This window comes from Zingiber officinale, chromosome 6A (assembly GCF_018446385.1).
Source record: "Zingiber officinale cultivar Zhangliang chromosome 6A, Zo_v1.1, whole genome shotgun sequence".
Classification (NCBI taxonomy): Eukaryota; Viridiplantae; Streptophyta; class Magnoliopsida; order Zingiberales; family Zingiberaceae; genus Zingiber; species Zingiber officinale.
Genome location: NC_055997.1, coordinates 137301520 through 137328452, shown reverse-complemented (window position 1 = coordinate 137328452; position 26933 = coordinate 137301520). Strand labels below are relative to the sequence as shown.

General features: G+C 40.5%; 2 protein-coding genes across 2 annotated transcripts; one reads left to right on the top strand and one right to left on the bottom strand.

Annotated features, from left to right (window-relative positions):
• Positions 1–4575: 4575 nt before the first annotated feature.
• LOC121994466 (silicon efflux transporter LSI2-like) lies at positions 4576–6444 on the top strand. The gene is made up of 3 exons (XM_042548486.1): positions 4576–5676; positions 5754–5943; positions 6029–6444. The coding sequence occupies exons 1-3, from the start codon at positions 4660–4662 to the stop codon at positions 6292–6294; spliced, it is 1473 nt and encodes a 490-aa protein (XP_042404420.1). The 5' UTR covers positions 4576–4659; the 3' UTR covers positions 6295–6444.
• An 18212-nt stretch (positions 6445–24656) lies between these two features.
• On the bottom strand, positions 24657–26630 carry LOC121998280 (tubulin beta-7 chain-like). Its single transcript, XM_042553125.1, has 3 exons — positions 26070–26630; positions 25720–25989; positions 24657–25612 (listed from the first exon to the last, which is right to left on the bottom strand). The coding sequence occupies exons 1-3, from the start codon at positions 26461–26463 to the stop codon at positions 24939–24941; spliced, it is 1338 nt and encodes a 445-aa protein (XP_042409059.1). The 5' UTR covers positions 26464–26630; the 3' UTR covers positions 24657–24938.
• Between the last annotated feature and the right edge of the window lie 303 nt (positions 26631–26933).

Sequence of the window (26933 nt, the reverse complement as noted above, 5' to 3'; positions counted from 1 at the left end):
ACAATCAACAGGTTGTTGATTATCCAGACTAGTTCGGGCGCCCAGACCCCCGGGTGTAGCCAAGGCGCCCCGGGCTCGTGCCCTGGTCGAGGGCTAGTTCAGCCCCGTCCGGCTGCCCAGACTTGGTCCAGGCGCCCGGACCAAAAAACTTATTTGTGCCACATTGTTTTCGATTCGTTGCGCCGTGGATAAAATTTTATCTACACCAAGGCGTTCGGAACCGTTCCAGGTGCCTAGATCAGGTATATAAATACAGTCCTGATTTCTGTAGTTAGTGAAAAATATTTGTAAACGAATTCTCTTTTCTGTTCTACTACTTTTTTGAGCTGTCAACATTGTAAAGAGGCTACTCCGCCCAAACGAGATTTTAGTGAGCTTCATTTGTCTAGGATTAGTAATCCGCTGATTGTAAATCTAGTAAACTCTCTTGCCTCTGTTTTTAATTTGTGCATTTACTTTTTGTTATTATACAAGTATTTGCCTAATTTAGTCTGAAGATTGAAAAAGGGTATTCGTGTCTTTTCAAGGCTATTCACCCACATTCTAGCCGACCGCCAGGGGACCAACACAAGAGGTATCCTAAAGCAACCAATAGCAATCAAAAGCAAGATTTGTGTAAAGTAATTTACTTTCATTGTATTTGTTTTTATATCTTGTATTATTTGTAATTGTTTCAAGAAACAAGTTGTAAGAAACTTCTCCTCCTTTGAAAAGTATCTGAGAAAGAGAAAGTTTAGTGGTGATAATATATTATTGGTGCAATCGACCTTTGACCGAGGTTGATCAGGTTGTTCAAACTCGGTGTGACTCGAGTGATGTTGATTAATATGTTAGTTGATAAGAGAAAAGTCCAAATGAGTCACGGTTGACCGGGCACTTGGCAGTCGAAAGTCTAATAGGGAGTTAACATGCGGTGTGAAGTCCTAGCAGGTCAAGGTTGACCAAATACTAAGCAATAAGTAAGTCCTAGCAGGTCAAAGTTGATAGGATATTAGGCAATGATAAAGTTCCATCAGGTTAAGGTTGATCAGATGCCAGATAACGATGAAGTTCCAGTAGATCAAGGTTGACCAAATGCTAGACAATGATGAAGTCCTATCAGATCAAGGTTGATTGGATTCTAGGAAATGGAAGTCTCAATAGCTCAAGGTTGATCATATATAGAGTAAAGAAATCTTGGTAGGTTGAAGTCCATCGGATATCAGGCAAGATGAGATTTTAGCCTTGATAATGTTAAAACTTGAGTATTAGTCGACTGATAGTGTGTATCAATCGATAAATTCAAAACCTCGAAATTGGGGTTTAAGGTACATTTTTAGGATTTGCTATAGTAATTGTGAGCAATAATCTTCTATAGTAATTATGAATAATACTTTGTTGCAGTAATTATAGATAGTAATCTCTATAGTACAGTCGATTGATGACACTATAACAATGAACATAAGCTTTAGAAATCGATTGAAAAACTCGACTGATCATAATTAGTCGATTGATAGAGTGTATCAGTCGACTGATTTCACTATTTGAGCTCATAAAGTTCAGAATTTGACTATAGGATTCGACTGATTAGGCAATAGTCGATTAATGGTAATAAACAATCGACTGATGCTAAGGTGGATGGAGTCATAGAGCCGATGAGTCGGAGCAATGTTGAATCTACAATTGATCAATCGACTGATCGGTATAATCAGTCGATTGATAAGTGAAAATTAATCTGAATAACAACCCTATAAAACAAGGTTATGTGATGTCTTGAAAGAGCTGGTTTATGAGGGTTTGAAGATGAAGTGCTGCTGTATTTTCCACTATCAAAAGACAATCCAAAGCAAAGATTTCACTTATAAAATTATTTTTAATTTTATTTGTATTTGTACTTTGTATTGTTTGTATTTTTTGTGAAAAGCTGGTAAGATGTCTCTCTGCCTCCAAAAGGTATCTGAAAAGCAGAAGGATTAGTAGTGGTAGTGTTAGGATTAGACTTTGGACGTAGTCGCCTTGGGAGGTGGTGAACCAAGTAAAACAACCATATTTGCATTGTGATGCATTTAGTCACTTTCAAGTTTCCACTGCACATATCAACTCAACGCGACCGAAGTTATTCACCTCCACTATCTTGAACCAAGCCTAACAAATATCGCTAGGTAGAGCTGTCAATTTGATTTAAACCTATCGGATTGGCCCATCCGGCTAAAACATTAATTTAAATGGATTGAGTTGAAATTTTATTAATCCATTTAAAAATGGAACTAAAAATGAGCCAGCCTGTGAGATTGTGAGTCCAAGCGAGCTGACTCGTGGCACGCTCAGGTTAGCTTGCGGGTTGAGAAGGAAAAAATTTCTAAATTTGATTATAAATTATGGATTTATGGTGATATATGCATTTTTGTAGTGACAGTTATAAATTTTTGTACCAATTGCTTTGACTAATATATATGTGTGAAATTAAGAATTAAAAAAATTATTTTATATTTGTTTAGAAATATTTATTTATGAAATAATCAAATTCATTGAATTATAGGAATTTTTCATATATTTTTTATTTTTTATTGGGTTGGCAACTTAATCCGCAACTCACCTTGGGTTGAGCTGGGTTAAAGATTTTGGAGTAAGAATCAGAGTTCCGAACCAAGTAAAATTAATCTTGATTTGTTATGCATATGACATTATTTTTTATTTTTATATTCTGCTCCACATTTGTAGATGAGCACAACTATTGAAGGAATGTGAAATAATGAAAGGAACTATTCATCCCTTAGCTCTCACCGGTCCTAGCATATATGCCTTGTGACATAAGAGGTTTCTGAATTATGTTAACATTAACTCATTTCTTTATTTGTTTTACACTTTGCACATCCTTAATTTGTCACACACTTGCACTTGCGACATAACTATATTAAGTAGGAGAGCATCACAATTCTATTTGTCACACACATGCACTTTTGAATTATTAATCCTTAATTTGAATCCATGTGCAAAAATTGACAATAATCAAATGCCATCTATCATCCTTCTTCCCCTCTACCCAACCTATTTAATCCTATAAATAATTTTTTTTTTTTATAATGAGACATGTCTAGTGACTTATTCCTCAACAATATCATTTATATATATGTTAGATAACCTACTATCATCCAATAATAAAAATATAATATATATGTACTAATTCTCAATATTTCTATGACAAAAGAGTTGTTATTAATATTATCCTAGCACACTTACTATGATGATGTATTCTTATGTGATAGTAAAAATTATGTTATAATTAATTTAGCAGATACAATTAGTTTTTTCCTTTTCTTTTTGCACTTTTTTTTTTTCTAACACCGCCACTGCAATACTACAGGCCATGACGCTGTGCCAAAAAGAAATGAAACAATTATTCATTAGAGGAGAAGTTGAATTTTATGTATATTTATATACACCACATAGATTTTGTGTGTATCAACAAAGTATTCCTCTCGTTTCAAGCATGCAGGACTGATCATATATAAGACAAAACAAATAATATTATAAATCTTGTGAATTTATATCTGCAATTGACAAGAGAGCGCTTAAAGTTACGGCGGCCAACGGCCGGCGATCGATGACCGGCGGCCGGTGACCGACGACCCACAGCCGACGATCGACGATCGACGATCGGCGACCGATGACTGGCGGCCGGCGACCGGCAACCGGCAACCGGCGGCGATTGCGGCCGGCGACCGGCAGCGGCAATGGCCGCGGGCAGTGGGCGGGCAACGGTCAACGTGCGGTCGGCGGACGACGGTTGACTAGGGGTATATTTGACATTTAAATTTTGGTTAAATAGTGACCTCGTAATGTAATCAGATTATATAATATTTACTTTGTAATCCAGATTATAAAACTTCATTATCTTTTGTAATCCAGATTATATTACATTACAGATTTAAAGTTAAAACAAATAAAATAATCAACTTTGTAATGTAATCATGATTACATTACAAGACAGATTACACCCTACCAAACGTATCCTTAATGAGTTAATCTTTCTCACCATGGATTAGCTTGTTTGCGGGTATTAGATGAGAATGATAAAATAGAAAATAAATGTACCTTTTAAAAAAAATCTCAAAGTTAGATTTTTTTTTTTTTTTTTTTTTTGTGAGAATTTCTCAATTTTAAATGCTCCATCAATTGCAGAATTAATATAGTTTCGGTCGAAGGCCATGCCATCACTACTTTGTGCACACTATGCTTGTCCATTCTGCTCGCATGGATTCTTTGCTTTATTTACTGCCCCAGTCAACCAAAACACTATGGAGAGCAACCATTGGCGGAGTTCCGGATCAACTTAATTATTTAAACCAAATCCTACGTCATTAACCACATTAACTAATTCAGTTTTTCAGTACAATTTTTTTTATTTTTGTTCACAATTCACACATATTGTATAATAAATACCACAACTATCTAGATTTTATTTTATTTTATTTTTAACTTTTTTCCATTTAAAGTTAAGCTATTAGAATAGTAGTAGCAGTTAGCCCTAGAAATTCTATAAATAGTTAGCAGTCCATGCCATCAGTTCAAACCATCTTCTTCCCGCGCTTTTTTTTTTGTTTCCCTGGCTTTCTTTGAGGCGAGGCTACGTATGTTCTCATTCTTCGATTCGATCTTCAACGTGCCGGAAAAGGAAACATGGTGCTCGCTTCGATCTCCACGGTGGTGCTGGGCTCGATCGCCTTCACCATATTCTGGATGCTGGCCGTGTTCCCGGCCGTCCCGTTCCTTCCCATCGGTCGCACCGCCGGGTCCCTCCTCGGCGGCATGCTCATGATCGTCTTCCAGGTGATCAGCCCCGACCAGGCCTACGCCTCCATCGACCTCCCGATCCTCGGCCTCCTCTTCGGCACCATGGTCGTCAGCATCTACCTGGAGCGCGCGCAGATGTTCAAGTACTTGGGCCGGCTGCTCTCCTGGAAAAGCAGGGGCGGCCGCGACCTCCTCTGCCGCGTCTGCATCATCTCCGCCCTCGCCAGCGCCCTCTTCACCAACGACACCACCTGCATCGTCCTCACCGAGTTCGTCCTCAAGCTCGCTCGCCAGCACAGGCTCCCCGCCAAGCCCTTCCTCCTCGCCCTCGCCTCCAGCTCCAACATCGGCTCCAGCGCCACCCCCATCGGCAACCCGCAGAACCTGGTCATCGCCGTCCAAAGCAAAATCTCCTTCATCAAGTTCTTCGTCGGCGTCGTCCCCGCCATGCTCGTCGGCGTCGTCATCAACATCGTCTTCCTGCTCTGCATGTTCTGGAACCAACTGACTCCCCCGCCGGAGGGCGACGAGCCGGAGAAGCAATCAGAGACGACGGTGACTGAAATCGAGGTGGAAACCCACACCTTCTCGCCGGCGAGGATGTCGCACCCTTCCCCGCTGCAGCATCTGCAGCCGTCGCCGCTGAGGACCCCCGCCGCCAACGACGTGGAGAGGAACGTGCCATGCCCCAACGCCGGCACCAAACGAGGCTGCTCCGACGTTTCCCACATCAAGATGTGCTTGACCAAGAAGGAACTCTTCTTGAAGAGCTTCGTCTACATCGTCACCGCCGGCATGCTGGCCGCTCTCCTCATGGGACTCAACATGTCATGGACTGCAATCTCTGCAGCCCTCATACTCGTCATCATCGACTTCAAAGACGCCGGCCCCTGTCTCGACAAGGTATATATGTATATATATATATAAATTTGATTTGTTCTTCAATTAAGTTATTAACCGATTACTCACCCCAATACTAGGTCTCCTACTCCCTATTGGTTTTCTTCTGTGGGATGTTCATCACGGTGGACGGATTTAACAGAACAGGAATCCCAAGCGAGTTCTGGGACTTCATGGAGCCGTATTCGCGGATCAACCATGCGAGTGGCGTAGCAGTTCTCTCTATGGTCATCCTTCTGCTATCAAACTTGGCCTCCAACGTACCGACTGGTAAGTTAATTAATTTTATACCGACTGGTAAGTTAGTTAATTAATTAACTGAAATAATCTAGCTACGTACTTAACTCGGTGGCAGTGCTCCTGCTGGGAGCTCAAGTGGCCAAGTCGGCTGCCGCAGTGTCCCCGAGCTATGAATCAAGAGCATGGCTGATACTTGCCTTCGTGAGCACCGTCGCCGGAAACTTGTCCCTCCTCGGCTCCGCGGCCAACCTAATTGTGTGCGAGCAGGCGCGGCGCTCCGAGACGCATGGCTACGACCTCACTTTCTGGGCTCACATAGTCTTCGGGCTGCCGTCGACTCTCGTCGTCACTGCCGCCGGCCTACCGCTGATCAAGGGTTAGGTGGAATTGTGTGCAGGTAATTAAGCTTCAAATGGTTGGTTGAAGACTGTAATTGTGTGTACTTGTTGATTAAGGTTGCTGGTTGTCGACAGCTTTAATTGGTAAGTTGCATTTAGGGAAAACAATAATTAAGGAATGAGTACTCCTAAAGTTGCCGGTCGAGGGCTGAATTTATAAAAAAAAATTAATTATCAACTGATGTCTTAATTGTGAAACCATAATTAATTAATCAAGAATATTGAACAAACAAGCTAATTAAAAAAATTAAGAATGTTCTGCTTTGGAGCTTTGAGTTGGGTTCGGTAGCTCCCTTTTAGAACAAAAGGAAAGGAACAAATAAGAAATTTCAAATTATAGACCGAAATGTTCATGAGGATTGAAAAATAATTTTCTAGGGTGATTGGGTGGCGAATGCCCTATTTATACAGAGGGAAACCATGAATTTATAGTTCAGAATTTTTTAATTTGTCATGATGTACATGACAACGTGTGTGTACGTAAGGTGAAATATCATTCATCAATATTGATGTGGATATGTCCTATGGACTAGGAAAATTAGAGAGAACGAGAGGAGTATTTTGATCATTTTACTGTAGCACTCCTTCCTAGGTCAGTGTTCATGCGAAGGAAAGAGGGTTTTTGCTTGGGTTCGGCGGGGGATTTTTTGCTTCACTGCTGCAGCCACGAACGGGGGAGGGCCCTTCGTCATTCAGAGAAGCCGCTGCCTCGCCGCCACCTCGCCATCGGTCGTCCCCTCACGCAGGCATCTTGGTTTCCCTTCTCCGCCACCATCTCCTCCCTTCTCCACGCCTACGACGCAGGACTCGCGTCGCCACCACAGTACGCTGGGCATTTGCTGCCGCCGCCGCCATTGCAAGGACAAAGGGGAGGCTGCCTTCACCAGCCGCCTTCTCCTCTCTCCCTCTCCTCTCGCTGACAGACACCTCTGGTCATCCCTTCTCGTCACCCACGCGACCCCTGTCGCGAACGCCGCCGCCGCTTCCTCTCGCGATGCCACAGTCACCTCTCCTCCTCCCCCGATGTCGCTGCTTCCTCTCCCATTTGTGCGTACCGCTGGCAATGCCAGCGGCTGTCGCCTCCTCTCCCCCATTCACGCATACACTGTCAACGAAGCAAGCAGCAGCTGCCTCCCTCTCCATGCGAAGCGTTCGCTTCACCTCCTCTGTTAAAGTTAATGTGTTATCACTTAAGTTTACTCATCACTAAGGTTACTTGCCCACTAAGGTTCTAAGGTTACTTGCCCCCTAAGTTGCTAGGTTACTTGCCCCCTAAGTTTCTTTCAAGTCTATATAAAGGCTTTGTAATCAAAAGTTTAAGAATCAAGAAAAACTATCTATTTCTCCTCAAGAGCTCTACCAAAATACTTACCAATTTCAACAGTTGGTATCAGAGCGTCCAGGTTCTACCAATCCAAATCCATGGCCAGCTCGAGTTTAACAAACATCAACCATCTCATTCCAGAGTTTAATGGCGAAGACTATGATTTCTGGTACGTGAAGATGAAGACCATATTTCGATCTCTTAACCAATGGGAGATTGTGGAGAATGGAGTACAAGAGCCCGAGGAAGCCACTGCCCTCAATGAGGTCGGTCTGAAGAAATTAGAGAAGTCTCGACAAGCCGACGCAAGTGCTCTCTCAATCCTTCAAAGAGCAGTCACTAAGGCTATATTTCCCAGAATCATGCGAGCCAACACGGCTAAAGATGCGTGGGAGATCTTGCAGAGCGAATTTCAAGGAGATGTGAAAGTAAGAGCGATTAAGCTCCAATCACTACTCAAGGATTTCGAAAATGCCAAGATGCAGGAGAAAGAAACACTCATGGAATTCTCAACCAGAATCTTTGATCTGGTCAATATAATGAAATCTCATGGTGAAGATATTACAGATCAAAGGCTGGTACGCAAAATTCTCATCTGTCTTCCTGAGAAATATGATCCCATTATTGCCGTCATTGAAGAAACAAAGGACCTAACAACACTCACCGTTCAAGAAGTGATGGCGTCCCTAAAATCGTTCGAGCAAAGATTGTCCAGACATTCTGAGAAGCCAATAGAGGGTGCATTCCAATCAAAGCTCAAAATTGGTAACAACGAACGAGAAGGCCAATCACGATTTGGATGGAAATCAAGAGGACGAGGTGGACGTATCTCAAAAGGAAAAGGAAAAGACAACTCATCGAATTGCAGCAATTGCAATAAGCCAAATCACTCCGAGAAGGACTGTTGGTTCAAAGGTCAATCGAGATGCAAAATATGCAATCGATTTGGTCACCTCGCCAAAGATTGCCGAAATAGGAACACTTATCAGGCAAATCAGGTTGGAGAAAATCAAACAGCTGAGGAGACACATGGAACATTCTATGTATGTCACATGGCCACCAACAAGGAGCAAGGAAAATGGTTGCTGGACAGTGGATGTAGCAACCATATGACGCCGATCTCAGAAATTTTCTCTGAACTCGACATTAGCATCAATGCTCCTGTTCAGTTTGGAAACGGAGAGCAAACAAAGTCAAAAGGACTTGGGAAAATTGCCATCGAGACGAAGGAAGGACCGAGTTGCATCAACAATGTCTTGTGTGTGCAGAGCTTGAGTCAAAATTTACTCAGCCTCGGACAATTGGTGGAAAATGGGTACAAGCTCTGCTTCGATAACAATGAATGTGTTATATTTGACAGGAGAGATAAGTCAAAGGTGTTCACAAAGATCAAAATGGTCAATCGAAGCTTCGCTCTCAACATCAATTATGCCGACCTAAAAGCTCATCAAGCTTCTACCTCGGACTACCTGACATCAACCTTATGGCATCGACGACTCGGTCATCTCAATTTACAAAGCCTCAAAGAGTTATCTGGCAAGAGTATGGTGCAAGGACTTCCTCACATAGAAGGAAAGCAACATGTATGCGAAGGATGCGCGTTTGGAAAGCAACATCGATTACCTTTCCCAAAAGGAGTATCATGGAGAGCTAAAGAAAAGTTGGAACTTATCCACACCGACGTCTGCGGGCCGATGGACACCCTTTCTCATGCTCAGAATAGGTATTTCATTCTTTTCATCGACGATCACACTCGTATGACTTGGGTCTATTTCATGAGGCAGAAGTCCGAAGTATTCATGATATTCAAGAAGTTTAAGAGTCTCGTCGAAAAACAGAGTGGATGCTTCATCAAAACCTTAAGAAGTGACAGAGGCAAAGAATACACTTCTAAAGAATTTCACAATTTTTGTGAAGATGAAGGAGTAGAAAGGCAACTAACGGTAAGGTACACCCCTCAACAAAATGGTGTTACCGAGAGGAAAAACCAGACAATCGTTGAAATGGCAAAATCAATGATGCACGAGAAAGGTTTACCCAAAATCTTCTGGGCTGAAGCAGTCTACACAGCCGTTTATTTATCTAATCGATGCCCAACCACAGCCATACCAAACAAGACTCCGTTTGAAGCATGGAGTGGTAGAAGACCATCGGTGAACCATCTCAAGGTATTCGGAAGCATTTGCTATTCTCAAATTCCAAAACAGAAACGAAGCAAACTTGACGAATCTAGCGAAAGATGTATTTTTGTCGGCTACAGCACCATGAGCAAAGGTTATAGACTATTTAACCTACAGCTGGGTCAAGTTATTATTAGCCGAGATGTTCAAGTTGATGAAAATGCTTTATGGAATTGGGAAGAAAACAAAGTTGAAAAGAAAGACATTTTGATCAGTACTGACAAAGAAGATGAAATTGAGCCAAGCACACCAGATTCAAGCTCATCTCAACCCAACGAAGAAAGCTCAACTGATCCAACTTCATCAAACTCCTCATCCCCAAGCGCAACTCCAAAAAGGTACAGATCATTGAGCGATATATATGCTACATGCAATTATTGCTCAATTGAGCCTGAGAACTTTGCTGAAGCAATCAAAGAAGAACCATGGAAAAAAGCGATGGAGGAGGAAGTTCATGTAATTGAAAAAAATCAGACATGACAGCTCGTCGATAAACCAAGAGACAAAGAAGTTATAGGTGTTAAATGGATCTACAAAGTAAAGCACAACCCAGACGGATCCATTCAAAAACACAAAGCAAGACTTGTGGCCAAAGGATATTCTCAACAGCCTGGAATTGACTACGGGGAGACGTTTGCCCTAGTAGCTCGGCTAGACACAATCCGAGCTATAATTACATTCGCCGCCAGCAAAGGGTGGAAACTTTATCAGCTTGATGTCAAGTCAGCATTTCTCAATGGTGAATTGAAGGAAGAAGTGTATGTAGATCAACCTCAGGGTTTCATCCTCAAAGGAAAAGAAGAGAAAGTCTACAAACTTAAGAAAGCGCTATATGGACTTAAACAATCTCCTCGCGCTTGGTACAGTGAGATCGACAACTATTTCAACCGAACAAAATTCGAAAAGAGCAAGAGTGAACCAACTTTGTATGTCAAGCAGCAAGGTAATGATGTTCTTATAGTCACTCTTTATGTTGATGACCTAATTTTCATTGGAAGCAACGAGAAGATGATCGAAGAGTTCAAAGATGACATGGCTCAAAAGTATGAAATGAGCGATATGGGTCTACTTCGACATTTCTTGGGCATGGAGATCTACCAAGAAGAAGAGACAATCTTTATCTGCCAAAAGATATATGCAGAAAAGATTCTGAAGAAATTCAACATGCTGGGATGCAATTCTGTCTCTACACCACTCATTATGGGGGAGAAATTGAAAAAGGAAGATGGAGGAAAAGCAGCGGATGTCACTTATTACCGTAGCCTCATTGGTAATTTGTTATATCTCACAGCAACTAGACCTGATCTCATGTATGCTGCAAGTCTACTTTCAAGATTTATGCAGAGTCCGAGCCATTTTCATCTCGGTGCAGCAAAGCGGGTCTTACGATATGTTCAAGGGACAACTGACCTCGGTCTAAGCTTTCAGAAGAATCACGCACTTAATCTTGTCGGATATTGTGATAGTGATTTTGGTGGATCCTTAGATGACATGAAAAGCACTTCGGGGTACTGTTTCTCCTTTGGTTCAGCAATATTCTCATGGGTATCCAAGAAACAACAAAGTGTTGCACAATCGTCTGCGGAAGCCGAGTACATCTCAGCATCAGTAGCCACTTCACAAGCAATTTGGCTTCGAAAAATCTTGGCTGATCTCGGTCACCATCAGATTGAAGGAACCGTGCTACACTGCGACAACAAATCTGCAATCGCTATGGCTAAGAACCCAGTTCACCACAACCGAACTCGACATATAGCACTCAAGCATCATTTCATTCGACAGGCAATTGAAGATAAAGAAATTCAACTTGAGTTCTGTCGATCTGAGGAGCAATTATCTGACATCTTCACAAAAGCACTTCCGAGAGAAAGATTTCAACAGCTCCGAGCCAAACTTGGAATCCGACAACACATTAAGGGGGAGTGTTAAAGTTAATGTGTTATCACTTAAGTTTACTCATCACTAAGGTTACTTGCCCACTAAGGTTCTAAGGTTACTTGCCCCCTAAGTTGCTAGGTTACTTGCCCCCTAAGTTTCTTTCAAGTCTATATAAAGGCTTTGTAATCAAAAGTTTAAGAATCAAGAAAAACTATCTATTTCTCCTCAAGAGCTCTACCAAAATACTTACCAATTTCAACATCCTCTCTCGTCGCCTTCGCTAGCAACACGGGTGCACGCCACCATCGCACGGGCCACCTCCCTTGTTTCTCCAGTGGTTGCCACCTCCTAAGTTTGTTACACTCCAGTGGTTACCTTCCAGCGATGCCTCTCTCTAGCCACCATCGCCGGTCAAGCACGCAACCAGCCACACCTTTGCCTTCTAGCGTCGTCTTCATGCCACAGCCAGCCATCGTCTCCTTTTCTCCCTCTCAACTTTTACCGACCACAGCACCCGCGAGAGCACCCATTCCATAACCCCCCGCGAGCACTCCTCAACCGTCGCCCCCGCTACCGGTACCTCAGATCCGTCAGTCTAGTCCTCCGACTCTCGATCCGCATTGTCATACGCCTCCAATGTCGATCGAGCCCCCGAGCTCTTGCTGTCATTATGTTCTGACCTGACTTGCGTGATGTTTTTATGTTTCGGCCTTCGTACCGTCATTGTATTCCTGCATGCACATCGATATCTTATCTCGCCCTACATGCCGATGTTATATCCTGGCCTGCATGCCGAGGTCACATCTAGTTTCGTGCCATCGTGTCTAGTTCCACTTCGTCAAATCCAGCTCTCCAGCATGTTCAGAGTCATCTACTCGTCCGCGTCATGACAACTCGACCAGCGTCCCGACCAGCTCACCGATCCACCTGAGGGTGCCCCATTGGGTCAAGGTATATTCTCCGTTCATATTCTATATACATTTCATTATTTTATGTCTTAGTATATTACTTATATGTTCATTGGATATTTGGATCTGCCTCGAACATCGGGGTACTAGCGACCTGGGTGACTTGGGCGACCTGGCCGCTGGCTGCAAGTAGTGTTGACCAGAGGACTATTGGATCCCGTAGTTATTTTGTTGTGATCAACCAAGTTAGGTTGGGTCCTGTTTGGTTTTGATCCCTGTGTCTAAGTGTGCAGAAGCTTAGGAACATAGGAAGTCGAGCGGAAGACGCAACTAACGAGAAGGATAATACGGGAAGGGAGCCGACGGGCTCGGTGCATCCGAGGGATGAAAAGACTACAGAAGAGTACACCGGTGGACGAGAAGAACATACACGACGTTCGAGAGACGAGAAGCCGGAACAGAAGCTTGCTCGAGGAGAAGGTCATAAATTAGATTCAGGTGAGTCCTATTTCAGTTGGTCACAATCATCCAAACGAACGGAGCAGCGGAAGATCCAAAAGAAGGTTGGAGCTATTTATATGCTGCAGGCAGAGGGTGCCCTCCATAAGTATGGGAGGTGCCCTCCATAAAGGATGGGAGGCGCCCTCCATAAGGTATGGGAGGCGCCCTCCATAAGGTATGGGAGGCGCCCTCCATGCTTATTGAGGGTGCCCTCGACCCAGTCTTAGTAGCTGTTTGGCAGCGGATAAAGCTTTATTCGTTACCTCGCTGGAGGCACCCTCCAAGCCCCTTAAACGCGTCCTCAAGCAGTAGATAAGATTTTTCAAAGGCTATAAAAGGACCCCTGGACCTAAGAAAGATACAACGACTTAAGAACAACTACTGTAATCATTTCCTAGAGATTTTCTAAGCTTTTTAAAGAGTGTAAGAGACTTCTCCGCCTATAGAGAAGGAGATATTTCTAGTAGAGTTTTACAACCTCCTTGGATTAACAACTACCTAGGTTGTAACCAAGTCAAATCTGTTTGCCTCTTTTTGTTTTAATTAGTTGTTCATTTCAGTTTATTTTAATTGTGATATTGCTACTAATCTTGGTTGGAAAGAAGGGAAATGTTTTATTTTTTTAAACGCTGCTCCGTCTCACCGGCTCCTCCGCTGTGCCAATAAGTGGTATCAGAGCTCGACCACCTCAGAAGGATTGATCGCCGACTGAAGCATCAAGATCAAGACGATGGCCGGTACAAGCATTCATCCACCAAAGTTCCAGGGAGACTTCGCACAATGGAAACGCCGAATGGAGGTATTCTTCAAAACAGATTTCAAAATTCTTTTAACAATGAAATATGATTTTACAGTTCCAAAAGACAAAGAAGAATATTAGTGGACGAAGAAGGAGCAAGCCGACTTCGTGGTGAACGGTAAAGCAGAATTCCATCTGCTCAACGTTCTTCTGCCCCAGGAGGTCAATCGAATCGACAGCTATGACTCAACAAAGGAACTTTGGGAGAAATTTCTGGAACTGCACGAAGCTTGCGAGACGGGACGTGCTCCGAAATCAACTAACGAACCTCCGGATGGAAGAAGGAGAGTTAGTAGCACAACTACACGGAAGAATCAAGGAGTTGATCACCGGACTAATAAACCTTGGAGAAACGGTAACGAATCGGGATGCACAAAGGTATGCGTTAAATGCATTTCCAAGAACACCTGAATGGACAACTATAGTAGACTCCTAATATATATCCAAGGATCTCGAGGTTAGTACTTTAGAAAGTCTTTGTTAGAGTGTATACTAAAAGTCTAGCTTTTGTAAATATTTATTTATGAAATAAAAGAATCATATTGGTCAAATGTCTACATTTTATTTGTTAAGTGTAGTTGTTCAATTAATTTATATTGTAGATAACATGGTGTGTGGTGTCACACACAGAAGATCATGTTATCAGTTCTTTATAAATTATAAACAGTTGCTCACGACTAAGATGGAAATGAACAAACCATCAGAATAGTCGTAGTGTAATTAAGTATTAGTTTATCTTTACTAATAAATTGCACTGATACATTTTAAGTGTATTGAGTAGGACCATTTATGTAAGTTCTTTTTGTACTGACTTAGTAAAAGAACTAGACCTTAGTTATTATGGAAGTGTGTGCTCTTAATCCTAATATAATAACAAACACATATATTTAGTATTTATTTCTTTAACTTATCAAAGGGTGAGATTTAGTTCGATAAATCAATAGGCTCGATAAGTTGAGAAATGATATTACTTATAGTGTGTGTTGTTGATTATAGAAGTAATTTGTGTCCTAGTTATCTACGTTGAGAATGCCCCCAAGAGGAGCTCATAAGGATTGTCATGTTAAACCCTGTAGGTGGACTTAGTCCAACATGACAATGAAGTTGAGTGGTACTACTCTTGGAGCTAGATATTAATTAAGTGAGTTGTCAGTAACTTACTTAATTAGTGGGCATTCGTTATCTTAAACACAAGGAGACTAACACACTCATGATAAGAAGGAGCACATAATGAAATTTGGGATTGATGCGGTAGTGCGATAATAACTTTCTAGTAGAATGAGTTATTATTGATGAACTTGAGTTGTGTGTTCGGGGCGAACACGGGATACTCAAGCTCATCGGAAGACCAAAATCAATTTCTCCTCTAGGTCCCTGTCGTAGCCTCATTAAAGCCTCAAGTCCACCCATATAAATCTCTTCTTGGTGTCCAAGAAGAGACCGACCCATGGCCTGGTGACCAAGCCAAATGGGTCGGCCAATCTCCTTCACAAAGGGGGTGGCCCTTTGCTTGGTGTCAAAGCAAGGAGGGGCCGACCATGATATGTAAATTAGGAGGGGTGTTTTGAATTTTTAAAATCTTCTCTTTGTAGAAAACTACAAGTTTTAAAATATAAAACTTTTCTTATTTGAATTAGGTCACATGGTTTAAAAGAAAGTTTAAAAGTTTTAAAATTTTTCCTTTTTAACCATCCTCATGGTTTTAGAAAAAAAGGAAGAGAAGTTTTAAATTTTAAAATTTTTGTAACCATGTTAAAAAGGAAATTTTAGAAGAGAAGTTTTAAATTTTAAAACTTGGTTTTAATTTTTAAAACTTGGTTTTAATTTTTAAAACTTTCCTTTTTTCTAACATCCACATGGGGAAATTTAAAAGAGAGCTTGTAAAATTTTATAAGAACTTTTCTTCTTTGCTTATAAAATTTTTACAAAAGTATTTCCTTCCTTTTAAGTGGTCGCCGACCAATCAATAGATCATCCAATCATTGATTTGGTGATTGATTCAATCAAGAGGAAAGAAAAGGAAAAATAAAAAGGGAAAAGGAAAAACAAGAGGAAGATTTTAGTTTTTGTAAAAAGTCCTTCCTTATTTGCCTTGGGCAAGTAATATAAAAGAAGGGGAGGAGAGGCCTCATGATAAATCAATTCTTATTCTCTTGGTGGAGCTCCTCATTGTGGTCGGCCCTCTCTCCCTCTCTTTTTTCCTTTGCTCTCTTTTGCTCCTTGGTGGTGGTGGTGGATGAAACTTAGAGAAGGAGGAGAAGCTCTTTGGGTGGTGTTCATCTTGGAAGATCATCGGCCATACGACGTCCAAGGCTAGGCGAGGAATACGGTAGAAGATCTAGAGGTTATTAGCATACAAAGAGAATGTATAACTTGTAATTTTCTTCCGCATCATGCTAGTTATTTTTCTTTGTATGAATTCTAAACACAAGATGCATTAGATTCTAGTTTTTCGAATTTGTTATTCGAGTTTGTATTTTTTGTTTTTTGAATTTGTGATTCGATTGTTCTTTTTGGTTAAACCTAGAGTTATATAAGAAAATTAAATATTAGCTTTCCTTAAAAGGCTTTGTCTAGGAAGTGGTGGTTGCTCCCATATCCAAGAAGGCCTAGTGCCTCGCCATGTTTAACTTGGAAGTCAATTTTAGAAATTAATATTTAATTGAATTTATAACGTAGGTGGATTTGGATCAATGTTGTTAAGTTCCGCTTGCGATCCAAGTCTAAACCATTAAGAACAGATAAGTTAAATTTGGAATCAATAATGTTAAGTTCCATCGCGATTCCTAATTTAACTTCTAAAGAACACAATAGGTTATTTAGGAAAGGTTCGACACTTGTACAAAATTTTTGTACAGTGGAACCGGTACGATCTTCCTAGGATTAACCAACAGTCTTTTCTCTACTTTTGAATTACACGAATCTTAGTGCGTAGGACAAAGAAAAGGACCAAGTCAGAACATTGCCCTGAAGGCAAGAACCAATGATTCAGACTCCGAAGAATCAATTGATGAAAATGGAGTAGCGCTAATGGTAAGAAAGTTCAATAAATTTATTAAATCAAATAAATTTAAGTCACATATGAGAAAGCAGTATCGAAACAAAAGGATCATCCGATACTACAATTGCAACGAAGAATGACACATCAAAGATGGATGCTCAAAATCGAAGAAAAATGACAAAGAGAAAGAAAAGTCTGAAAGACCAACATCCACCAAACGCAAGAGTCTGAAGGCCACATGGGATGAATCATCATCCTCCAAATATGAAGTTAAAGTCTACGTTGGACTTTCTCTAATGACAATCCATCAAGAAGATGATGAGACCAGCTCAAAGATGAACATAGATGAAGGGGGAGGATCATCGGAAGAAAGCAGCGATGAAGGGGGAGGATTAGAAATTGATGTAAGTGAGGTACGTGCTCTTTCTTCCAAACAGTTCTTTAAATTTATTAAAAGTCTTACTAAAGATCTAGTTAAATTAGAAAAGGAAAATGCTGAATTAAAATTGAATTTAGCAAAAACATGTCCTCTACAATTATATGATAATCAAAAATTAAAAAATGAAAATTTGAAAATAGAAATCGAAAAACTGAAAAATGACCATGCATGCTTGAATAACTTTCAAAAATCAAAACTTAGAATTTATGGTAAATTAAATTGGTATATTAGATATCACCAAGGTTAACTTAGAAAAATTTCTAGAGAAAATGTACCCCCTAAATTCTTAGTTAACTCAATAGGAAGGAACCTATATTGGGTTCCAAAGTCTTACTTATAAGATTAAATACTTTTCTAAGGCTTTCAGAAAAGATTGAATGTTTAAATTCTCTAAAAGGCTTTGTCTAGAAGTGGTTGATGATCCAATAACCAAGAAGACCTAGTGCCTCGCCACAGACTGGAAGCCGATTATTGAATTAGATATTTAATTGACAAACTGATAAACTTATGAACTTAATTAAGATAATTGCTTTCAATGTTTGTCAATTTTTGGAAAACTCCATAAGTTGGAAATTGTTTTGAATTTCTTTTACTTGTTTTGTATTAAATTAAGTTTTTTTTATCTCCATATTTTTTGATGTGATCAAAGGGGGAGAAATATGTACACGTTTAGGGGGAGTTAGAATTTTTTAAATTTCTGAATTCAAATCAGTTTATCTTTTACTTAGTGTTACAATTTCTTTTATTGCAAACTTTATACTTAAAATGTTTTTTTTTTATTTTTCTGTTATTACCCTAACTTGAACTTGAGTTGATGCACATCAAAAAGGGGGAGTTGTTGTACCCTATAATTATTTTGATGTGATCAACCAAGTTAGATTGGGTCTTGTTAGGTTTTGATCCATGTGTCTAAGTATGCAGGAGCTTAGGAGCACAGGAAGTCGAGCGGAAGATACAGCTAGCGAGAAGGATGATATGGGAAGGAAGCCGATTGGCTTGGTGCATCTGAGGGACGAAAAGACTGCGGAAGAGTGCACCGGTGGACGAGAAGAACATACGCGATGTTTGAGGGACAAGAAACCGGAGCGGAAGCCTACTCAAGGAGAAGGTTGGAAATTGGATTCGGATGAGCCCTATTTTGGTTGGCCGCAATTACCCAAGCAAACGGAGCAGCAGAAGATCCAAAAGAAGGTTGGAGCTATTTATATGTTGCAGGCAGAGAGCACCCTCCATAAGTATGGGAGGCGCCCTTCATAAAGGATGGGAGGCTCCCTCCATAAGTATGGGAGGCGCCCTCCATGCTTATTGAGGGCGCCCTTGACCCAGTCTTAGCAGCCATTTGGCAGCGGATAAAGCTTTATCCGTTGCCTTGCTGGAGGCGCCCTCCAAGCCCCTTAGAGGCATCCTCAAGCAGTAGATAAAATTTTTCAGGGGTTATAAAAGGACCCTTGGATATAGGAAAGATACAACAACTTTAGAACAACTACTGTACTCATTTCCTAGAGATTTTCTGAGCTTTTCAAAGAGTGCAAGAGGCTTCTCCGCCTACAGAGAAGGAGATATTTCTAGTTGAGTTTTACAACCGCCTTGGATTAACAACCACCTAAGTTGTAATCAAGTCAAATCTGTTTGTCTCTTTTCTTTTTAATTAGTTATTCATTTCAGTTTATTTTAATTGTGATATTGCTACTAATCTTGATTGGAAAGAAAGGAAAGGTTTTATTTTTTTTAGACGTTGCGCCCTCTCATAGGCCTGTCGCTGCGCCAACAAGGACTTCTGACGACTTGATCAACATAGAAGTTATCTCAACATATCCCCTCTGTGACATCACAATTTGGTCAACATTCCGTCTACCTCACCCAACGGTCTGTCTAACTCAGATTTTAGACAGGATCATATGCGATAACCTTTGTACTTCTCAGTAAAGGAAGTGTCTTCACAAGAGATGTGGCTTTTACACTTCTCAAAACAGGAGGATTCCCAACACGGTATTATTAAGCTTCGTTTCTCTTCTAGCATGATATTTTTATTTTTAAAAATTTTATTTTTCTTTTCATATTTATCTAATTTCGTTCAAAGAATTTACTAAATCTATTAACTGTGATTTAAAGGAGGAAGACTTTACCTCACTTACCGAGTCGTCTCCCTCTTGGTCCGATCTCTCTTCTTCACTTTTAAATGATGAACTATCATTAGTTAGTTACCATGTATGCTTTGTAGAAAACTGGGATTGTGAAGAGTCATGTTGTCTTTTTCTTATGAGTTTGAATTACCCAAGTTGCATTTAGATTTTTATTTTGGCCGGTATTGCTACTTCTTTGCTTTCTTTAATGAATTTGCTCTTTCTCCCTCTTCTTAATTTTGGATACGAGTCTATTACCCCTTCCTTGTTGCAGCAGTTATAGCACCGTACCATTCTTCTATCTTTCTCTCTTTTTGTTCTTCAAATACTCCTTCAAATCTTTCCTATTCAATTTAATTTATTTTTTAAATTTTCGTGTACCTTACTTAGCAAACATGTGTTTCCATCGATGTCTTCGCCCATAGTGAAATCATCGGAATAGAACAATACTTTAGTCCTTTTCTTTACCAACCCACGGTATGGTTCTATGTTCAGTGGAGTGTTTTCTTTCATTGTTTGGATCCTTAGAAGCATGTAACTCTAATTCCGAAAATAATGAACCTAAACTAATTACATTCAAGTCTCATGATAATGTAGCTATTGACTCTGAAGCTGTAATACTTTCTTTGGAAGAGCGTTCAGAGCCATTAGGATGATATCTCTATTTGACATATTTCCACGAATATTTGTTAGTTCTAAAATGAGTTGCTTATACCTTGAGTGCATTTTAATAATTTTCTCCCCCTTCATCATAGTGAATGAATTCAGCCTTCATCATACTAGATCTCTTCGTGCTAAACTTCTATTGAACCTTCATAGATCGATCTCGATTACTCACTCATAATTCCTTTGTTGTTGAGTAGTTTCCAATTTTGCTCATTTCTGATTTCGGTAAGTGTCCGCTACAACCTCCTCCTTCTACTTCTTGGTCAACCTAGAAAGAGGAATCAAGCAATCATTTTCATCAATTTGAAGATCATACCATTCTTAAATTTTGATAGCTGTGTCAATATTGAGTTTGAAGTAGAGAGCCATCTTTCGCTTCCATGATGCAAAATTTCCCTTGAATTTTGGAATCTGAAATAGATCTTCTGCCATATGCTTCGTTGTATGTTAGTCCCTTGATAACGTAACCTACTCTGATACCACGTGTTGGATCGCTTGATGCCGATGTGGTAGAGGGTGAGGTGAATATCACTTTTGATTTGTAGTGTTAGTTTTTTCTACAAGTAAAAAATTGCACAACGAAAATTAAAGAAAATTTCAAACAAACACACTAATGGAACATTTTCAATTTACTTGGTTCACAATCCCTCAGGATTGCTATGTCCAAGGTCGATGCACCTATGATCCATTACTTTTTCCCCAGCCCCTCAAGTCCTTTATATAGCATTCTGTTTGCGACTATCAATCAACTCTTTGTCACCCACCAATTGATTGATTTTCAAATCTTATCAATATCGTGTCATTGCTTTTGTTGGGAATAAATTAAAGTTCTACATTGAAAATATATAGAAAAGATCATGGATTTAAAGGATGAAATATATCTCTATTGATATGAGACCTTTTGGGTAGAACCAAAAAAAATTATAAGGGCTTAGACTTAAAGTGGACAATATTATACAATTATGTAAATTCTTTTGGTCATAACAAATAGTATCAGAGTCGTGTGGGATAATCTTGAATAAAGTTGAGGGGAGGTTTAAAGCAGGTCAAGAGTGACCAGATGCTTGTGGGGAGACTCAAAGCAGGTTAAGAGTGATTGAATGCTTATGAGGAGACCCGAAGTAGGTTAAAAGTGACCGAATGTTTGAGAGAAGGCTCAAACCATGAGAGTAATGGTAATTCTTAGTTTCAGGGGAGGATTTTTAGAAATACAATCAAAATCTCACATTGAAAATACATAAAAAATATCATGGGTTTAAAAGATGAAAAATATTTTCATTGATATGAGACATTTTGGGTAGAATCTAAAAATAAATTCATGAAAACTTAATTAGACCCAAAGTGGATAATATTATATCATTATAAAGATATATAAATTCCTTTTGTCATAATAGATATTTCCATCTTTGGCTTCATTTCAACTATCATTGTGGCAACAATCAACTAGACTGATCTGTATCTAATCAATTGCTCTAGTTGATTTCTGAACTTAATGTGCTCCTTCTATGGATTTTAGTCAACTACGCCAATTGATTACAGAACTACAAATCTGTTGTCATCAATTAACTGATCCTTGCCCATCAATAGACTGCCACAAATTTAATGCCCCGAAAGCTTGAACATAAGGTATTTGGATTATCAATCTATTGAAGCTCATCTATCAGTCAATTGATATATACAACCTTAATTAATATCTCAACTAGATCAAAACTCGAAGTATGAACCACTAGTTGATTTAGTCTTACCCAACAATCGACCGATGACTTGACTTCAACCAGTTTTAAGGTCGAGTCCATTAAAGACACTTGTCAACCCTTCGACCAAAGTGTACACTATTTATGCAATTGATCCTTGGTCAAGGTTGACCAAACTCAAGTTGACTCGATTTGGGGTTTCAATATTTGGTTAATATGTTAGTTGGCAAGAAAAAAGTCCAAGTGGACCACGGTTGACTAGACACTTGCAGTCAGAAGTCCAACAAAGAGTTGACATGTGACATAAAGTCTCAATAGATCAAGTTTAACCAGACGATAGATAATGAGAAAGTCCCGATATGTCAAGGTTGACCGTATATTAGGCAAGAGAAGTCTCGGTAGATCAAGGTTGATCGAATATTTGATAAAGAAAGTCATGGTAGATTGAGGTCAACAAGATAGCGTACAAGATGAGAATTCATCTTTGATGAGGTAGAAATAGTAATATTAGTTGATTGATCAGGTATATCAATCAACTAAATAATAGATTCTGCAATCTTGTTATAAAACTTGCTAATGTGCTATAGTAATTTGCTACAATACTTATGAATAGTAAATTGCTATAGTTACAATCGACTGATGAATTTGATCAGTTGATTGATGATATTGTAGCAACATACAGAACCTTCAAAAATAGATTGAAAAACTTGACTAATCATAATAGTCAACTGATTGTATATTAGTCAACTTATTGTATTAGTCGACTGATGGATTATATTAGTCGACTGATGACATTGTTCGAGTGAACAGAATATTAATAACTCGATTGCAAGATTCGACTGATTAAGTAATAATCGACCGATGTAATGATCAATCGATTGATACTGAGATGGATGAAGTAGTTGAGCTAATAAGTCGGAGCAACGTTGAAATCTACAGTGGATCAATCAATTGATGGGTAATAACTATATCGACTGATAGACAAAAACCAACCTCAATCTAAAGGCTACAAAAGAAGGTTTTGAGGGGATTTTTAGAGCCAATTCTTGAGGGCTTGGAGATGAAGTACTACTGCATTTCCTGCCATCAATAGGCAATCCAAAAAGATAAAAGAGCAAGCAAAACAAAGTTTCACTTGTAAAGTTGTTTTCACTTTCATTTATATTTGTGCTTTGTTTTGTGTTGTATTGCTTTGTAACAACAGGTGTTGTAAGAAGCTTCTCTGTCTCCAGAAGATATATGAGAAGGAGAAGGTTTAGTGGTTGTAGACCGCTAGGACTAGATCTTGGAGTAGTCACTTTCGGTGATGGTGAACCAAGTAAAATTTTGATGTTGTGCATATGATGTTGATTTGGTTTGAAGTTTCCGTTGTGCAATCTATCAACGTGATCAAAACTATTCACCCCCTCTAGCTTGCAAGATCCTAACATACACTCCACTCATCTAACAAATTGTACCTTCCAACCGCGAGGGCTTCTATTGCTAAGCTATATCCCTCATATGCTTTGAGCCCGTGACCCATCCTTAACTATTCTTTTGCCTTCATTTGTGTCGATTTCTTTCTCATCCTATAATCCCTTGAATGCACCATCCTTCTCCGATCTTACAAACCATGAGCTATCAAGCCCTCAACACCTGTGTATTTAGTAGACTCTACACAACTTAGCACACATATCATATCACCATAAAAAACTAACTTAAATTCTTTGTCAATATCATCAAAACTATTAAGACCAGGAATGGATGCCCTAATAGTGATAGCCTATGCAAAATTTACGTTATCTAGAGCTTGATAATTTTTAAAGTATTGTGACTTAAGGGTGTTTTTAATTCATATGTTTGGCATACCTTACAAGGTTTATAAGTTAACCCAAGGGGGGTCCTCACACTGAACCAAAGTATTGAGCAATTAGAAACATTGTTCCAAGTCAACTAGAAATACTATTTTGATTGGAAATATTCCGCCCCCACAGGCATAACCGAATTGATACTCAGATGGCTGAATCACTTCATTGATTAGAAAATGTTCCTACTCATCTAGATTACTTTTTCTAGCTGTCTATAGGTTGATTTTTGTGGAGATGAAGCTTCTGTTTGAGTCCTAGTACTCTAGATGACTAGAAGTCAACTAGAAGATGAGTAATAGATTGAAATCCTTTTTAACTAGCAGCAAGCTTAGGTCAATGTCAAGGTTTCAATTTTTCATAGTATTTTCTAGTATTGTTTTAACCCCTTATATATGCTAATTGTTTTATTCTTGTTGAGAGGATTGGTTTCTAGTATTCTAGAAACTACCTTATTGTTGTTATATCATGCATTGTAGATAACTCTCTAGCTCTTGAGGTTTGAACCTTGTGAGATTTCATCCAATGAGTAGTGGAAATTCAATAGGTTTTGACTTGTAGCATATAAGACTTCATCCTTGATTTGCCATTCATTGTCTCATTTAAAAAACAATTTAAGTGGATTTTTATGGGGTGTGTTCATGTTTGTGGAGAGGGGGTGCTGATGTACTAGATGCGTCCTATATGTCATGAAGTAGGAATATAGAATCATCAAATCGAGTGACATTCATTATTGACATTGTGTTTATTTTTATATTTATTTTTGTTTGCATATTTTGACATGTTATTGATCAAACAGTATATTTGAGCTTTTTTTTATGTAGGAAATTGAAAAGATGCATAGTCTATTCCTCTAGCCAAGACATATTTGAAATAATCAAGATGGATTATTCCCTTAACCAAATCAAATTTGAAATAATCCTAGATTCAGTTGGAGTGAAGTGAGAAAATAGCATTCAACATATCTCCAATTAAAGACAACAAAATATGTCAAAAAAAAATTGGGGTAATATATATATATATATAGTTCTTCCAATAAGCAAAGTTCTCCATCTTAATCTACATGAACCATCCAATCACACTGCATAGACAGACCGGTGAATTATTGAACGTACGTGTAGAAATCGACAACAGAATTATAGAACAAATATTACCAACGACAGCACTCATAGGGCATATACGATCACACTCGATCGATCGATCGATCGATCGCGGAAAGAAAATATGTCTATATACTTGTATTTGGATTTGTCGTCGCTTGAGTAATTAATTAATTGTCTTCTTCGGCGTAGGCAGCGTCCTCTTCGTCGCCGGCGTCGGCGACGGCGTCCTGGTACTGTTGGTACTCGGAGACGAGGTCGTTCATGTTGCTCTCGGCCTCGGTGAACTCCATCTCGTCCATGCCCTCGCCGGTGTACCAGTGGAGGAAAGCCTTGCGTCGGAACATGACGGTGAACTGCTCCGACACGCGCCTGAACATCTCCTGGATGGAGGTGGAGTTGCCCATGAAGGTGGCGGACATGGAGAGTCCGGTGGGCGGGATGTCGCACACGCTCGACTTCACGTTGTTGGGGATCCACTCGACGAAGTAGGACGAATTCTTGTTCTGCACCGCGATCATCTGCTCGTCCACCTCCTTGGTGCTCATCCTCCCGCGGAACATGGCGGACGCCGTCAGGTAGCGGCCGTGCCGCGGGTCGGCGGCGCACATCATGTTCTTGGAGTCCCACATCTGCTGCGTCAGCTCCGGAATGGTCAGCGCGCGGTACTGCTGCGACCCGCGCGACGTCAGCGGGGTGAACCCCACCATGAAGAAGTGTAGCCGCGGGAAGGGAATCAAGTTCACCGCCAGCTTCCGCAGGTCGGAGTTCAGCTGCCCCGGGAAGCGCAGGCAGCACGTCACCCCGCTCATCGTCGTCGATATCAGATGGTTCAAATCACCAACTACACGTACGCATAAAACCAAATCTCATCAAATGAATCAAATTACAATGATCGATCGATCGATCGATCAATTGCTAGCTAGTACAAATTATATGCACTGCACTCACAGCTGGGATTGGTGAGCTTGAGGGTGCGGAAGCAGATGTCGTAGAGGGCCTCGTTGTCGAGCACCATGCACTCGTCGGCGTTCTCCACCAGCTGGTGCACCGACAGCGTCGCATTGTACGGCTCGACGACCGTGTCGGAGACCTTCGGCGACGGGAACACGGAGAAGGTCAGCATCATCCGGTCGGGGTACTCCTCCCTTACCTTGGAGATCAGCAACGTGCCCATCCCCGACCCCGTGCCTCCCCCCAGCGAGTGGCAGATCTGAAACCCTGAATCGATCGATCGATCGATCGATCGGGTAAGATTAATTAATTAATCAATTAATTCTTTGAGGCATTTGGACGAGCACCTTGGAGGCAGTCGCAATTCTCTGCTTCCTTGCGGACGACGTCGAGCACGGCGTCGATGAGCTCGGCGCCCTCGGTGTAGTGCCCCTTGGCCCAGTTGTTGCCGGCGCCGTTCTGTCCGAAGACGAAGTTGTCGGGGCGGAAGAGCTGGCCGTAGGGGCCGGTGCGGAGGGCGTCCATGGTGCCGGGCTCCAGGTCCATGAGCACCGCGCGGGGGACGTACCGCCCCCCGCTCGCCTCGTTGTAGTAGACGTTCACCCGCTCCAGCTGCAGGCGAGACTGCCCCACGTAGTTGCCCTTGGGATCGATGCCGTGCTCGTCCGACACCACCTCCCAGAACTTGCCCCCGATCTGGTTCCCGCACTGCCCTGCCTGCACGTGCAGTATCTCCCTCATCCTTCGATCAATCAATGGCGTCACAAATTAGGACGATTAATTACGGAAGGAAGAGAGATGGCTTTGAGCTTTTGTAGATGGAATGGAGGAGCTAGGAGAGCATACGTGCTTTTAATATATAATTGGATGGATATTTTTAGGGAGGAAGAAGAAGAGAAGAGAAGAGAAGAGAAGAGAAGAGATGGTTGGTGCAGAGGGCAGAGGGACCATTTTATTTTATTTTATAAAATAAAAATAATATTTTTTTCTTAATAAATTATCTAAAAAGATTTTGGATAAATCTACAAGCTAGGATTAAATCTGAACAACTCTTAACTCTTGTTAAAGCTTAATACTAATTAAATTTCACAAATATGCATGTATTCTATTGTACTCTTTAGAATTAATGTTTTCGTCGATAGTTCTATATATACTTTTCATTTTAATTTTTGATCCGTGTTGGTCTATGTAATAATTTTGATTGAAATTGC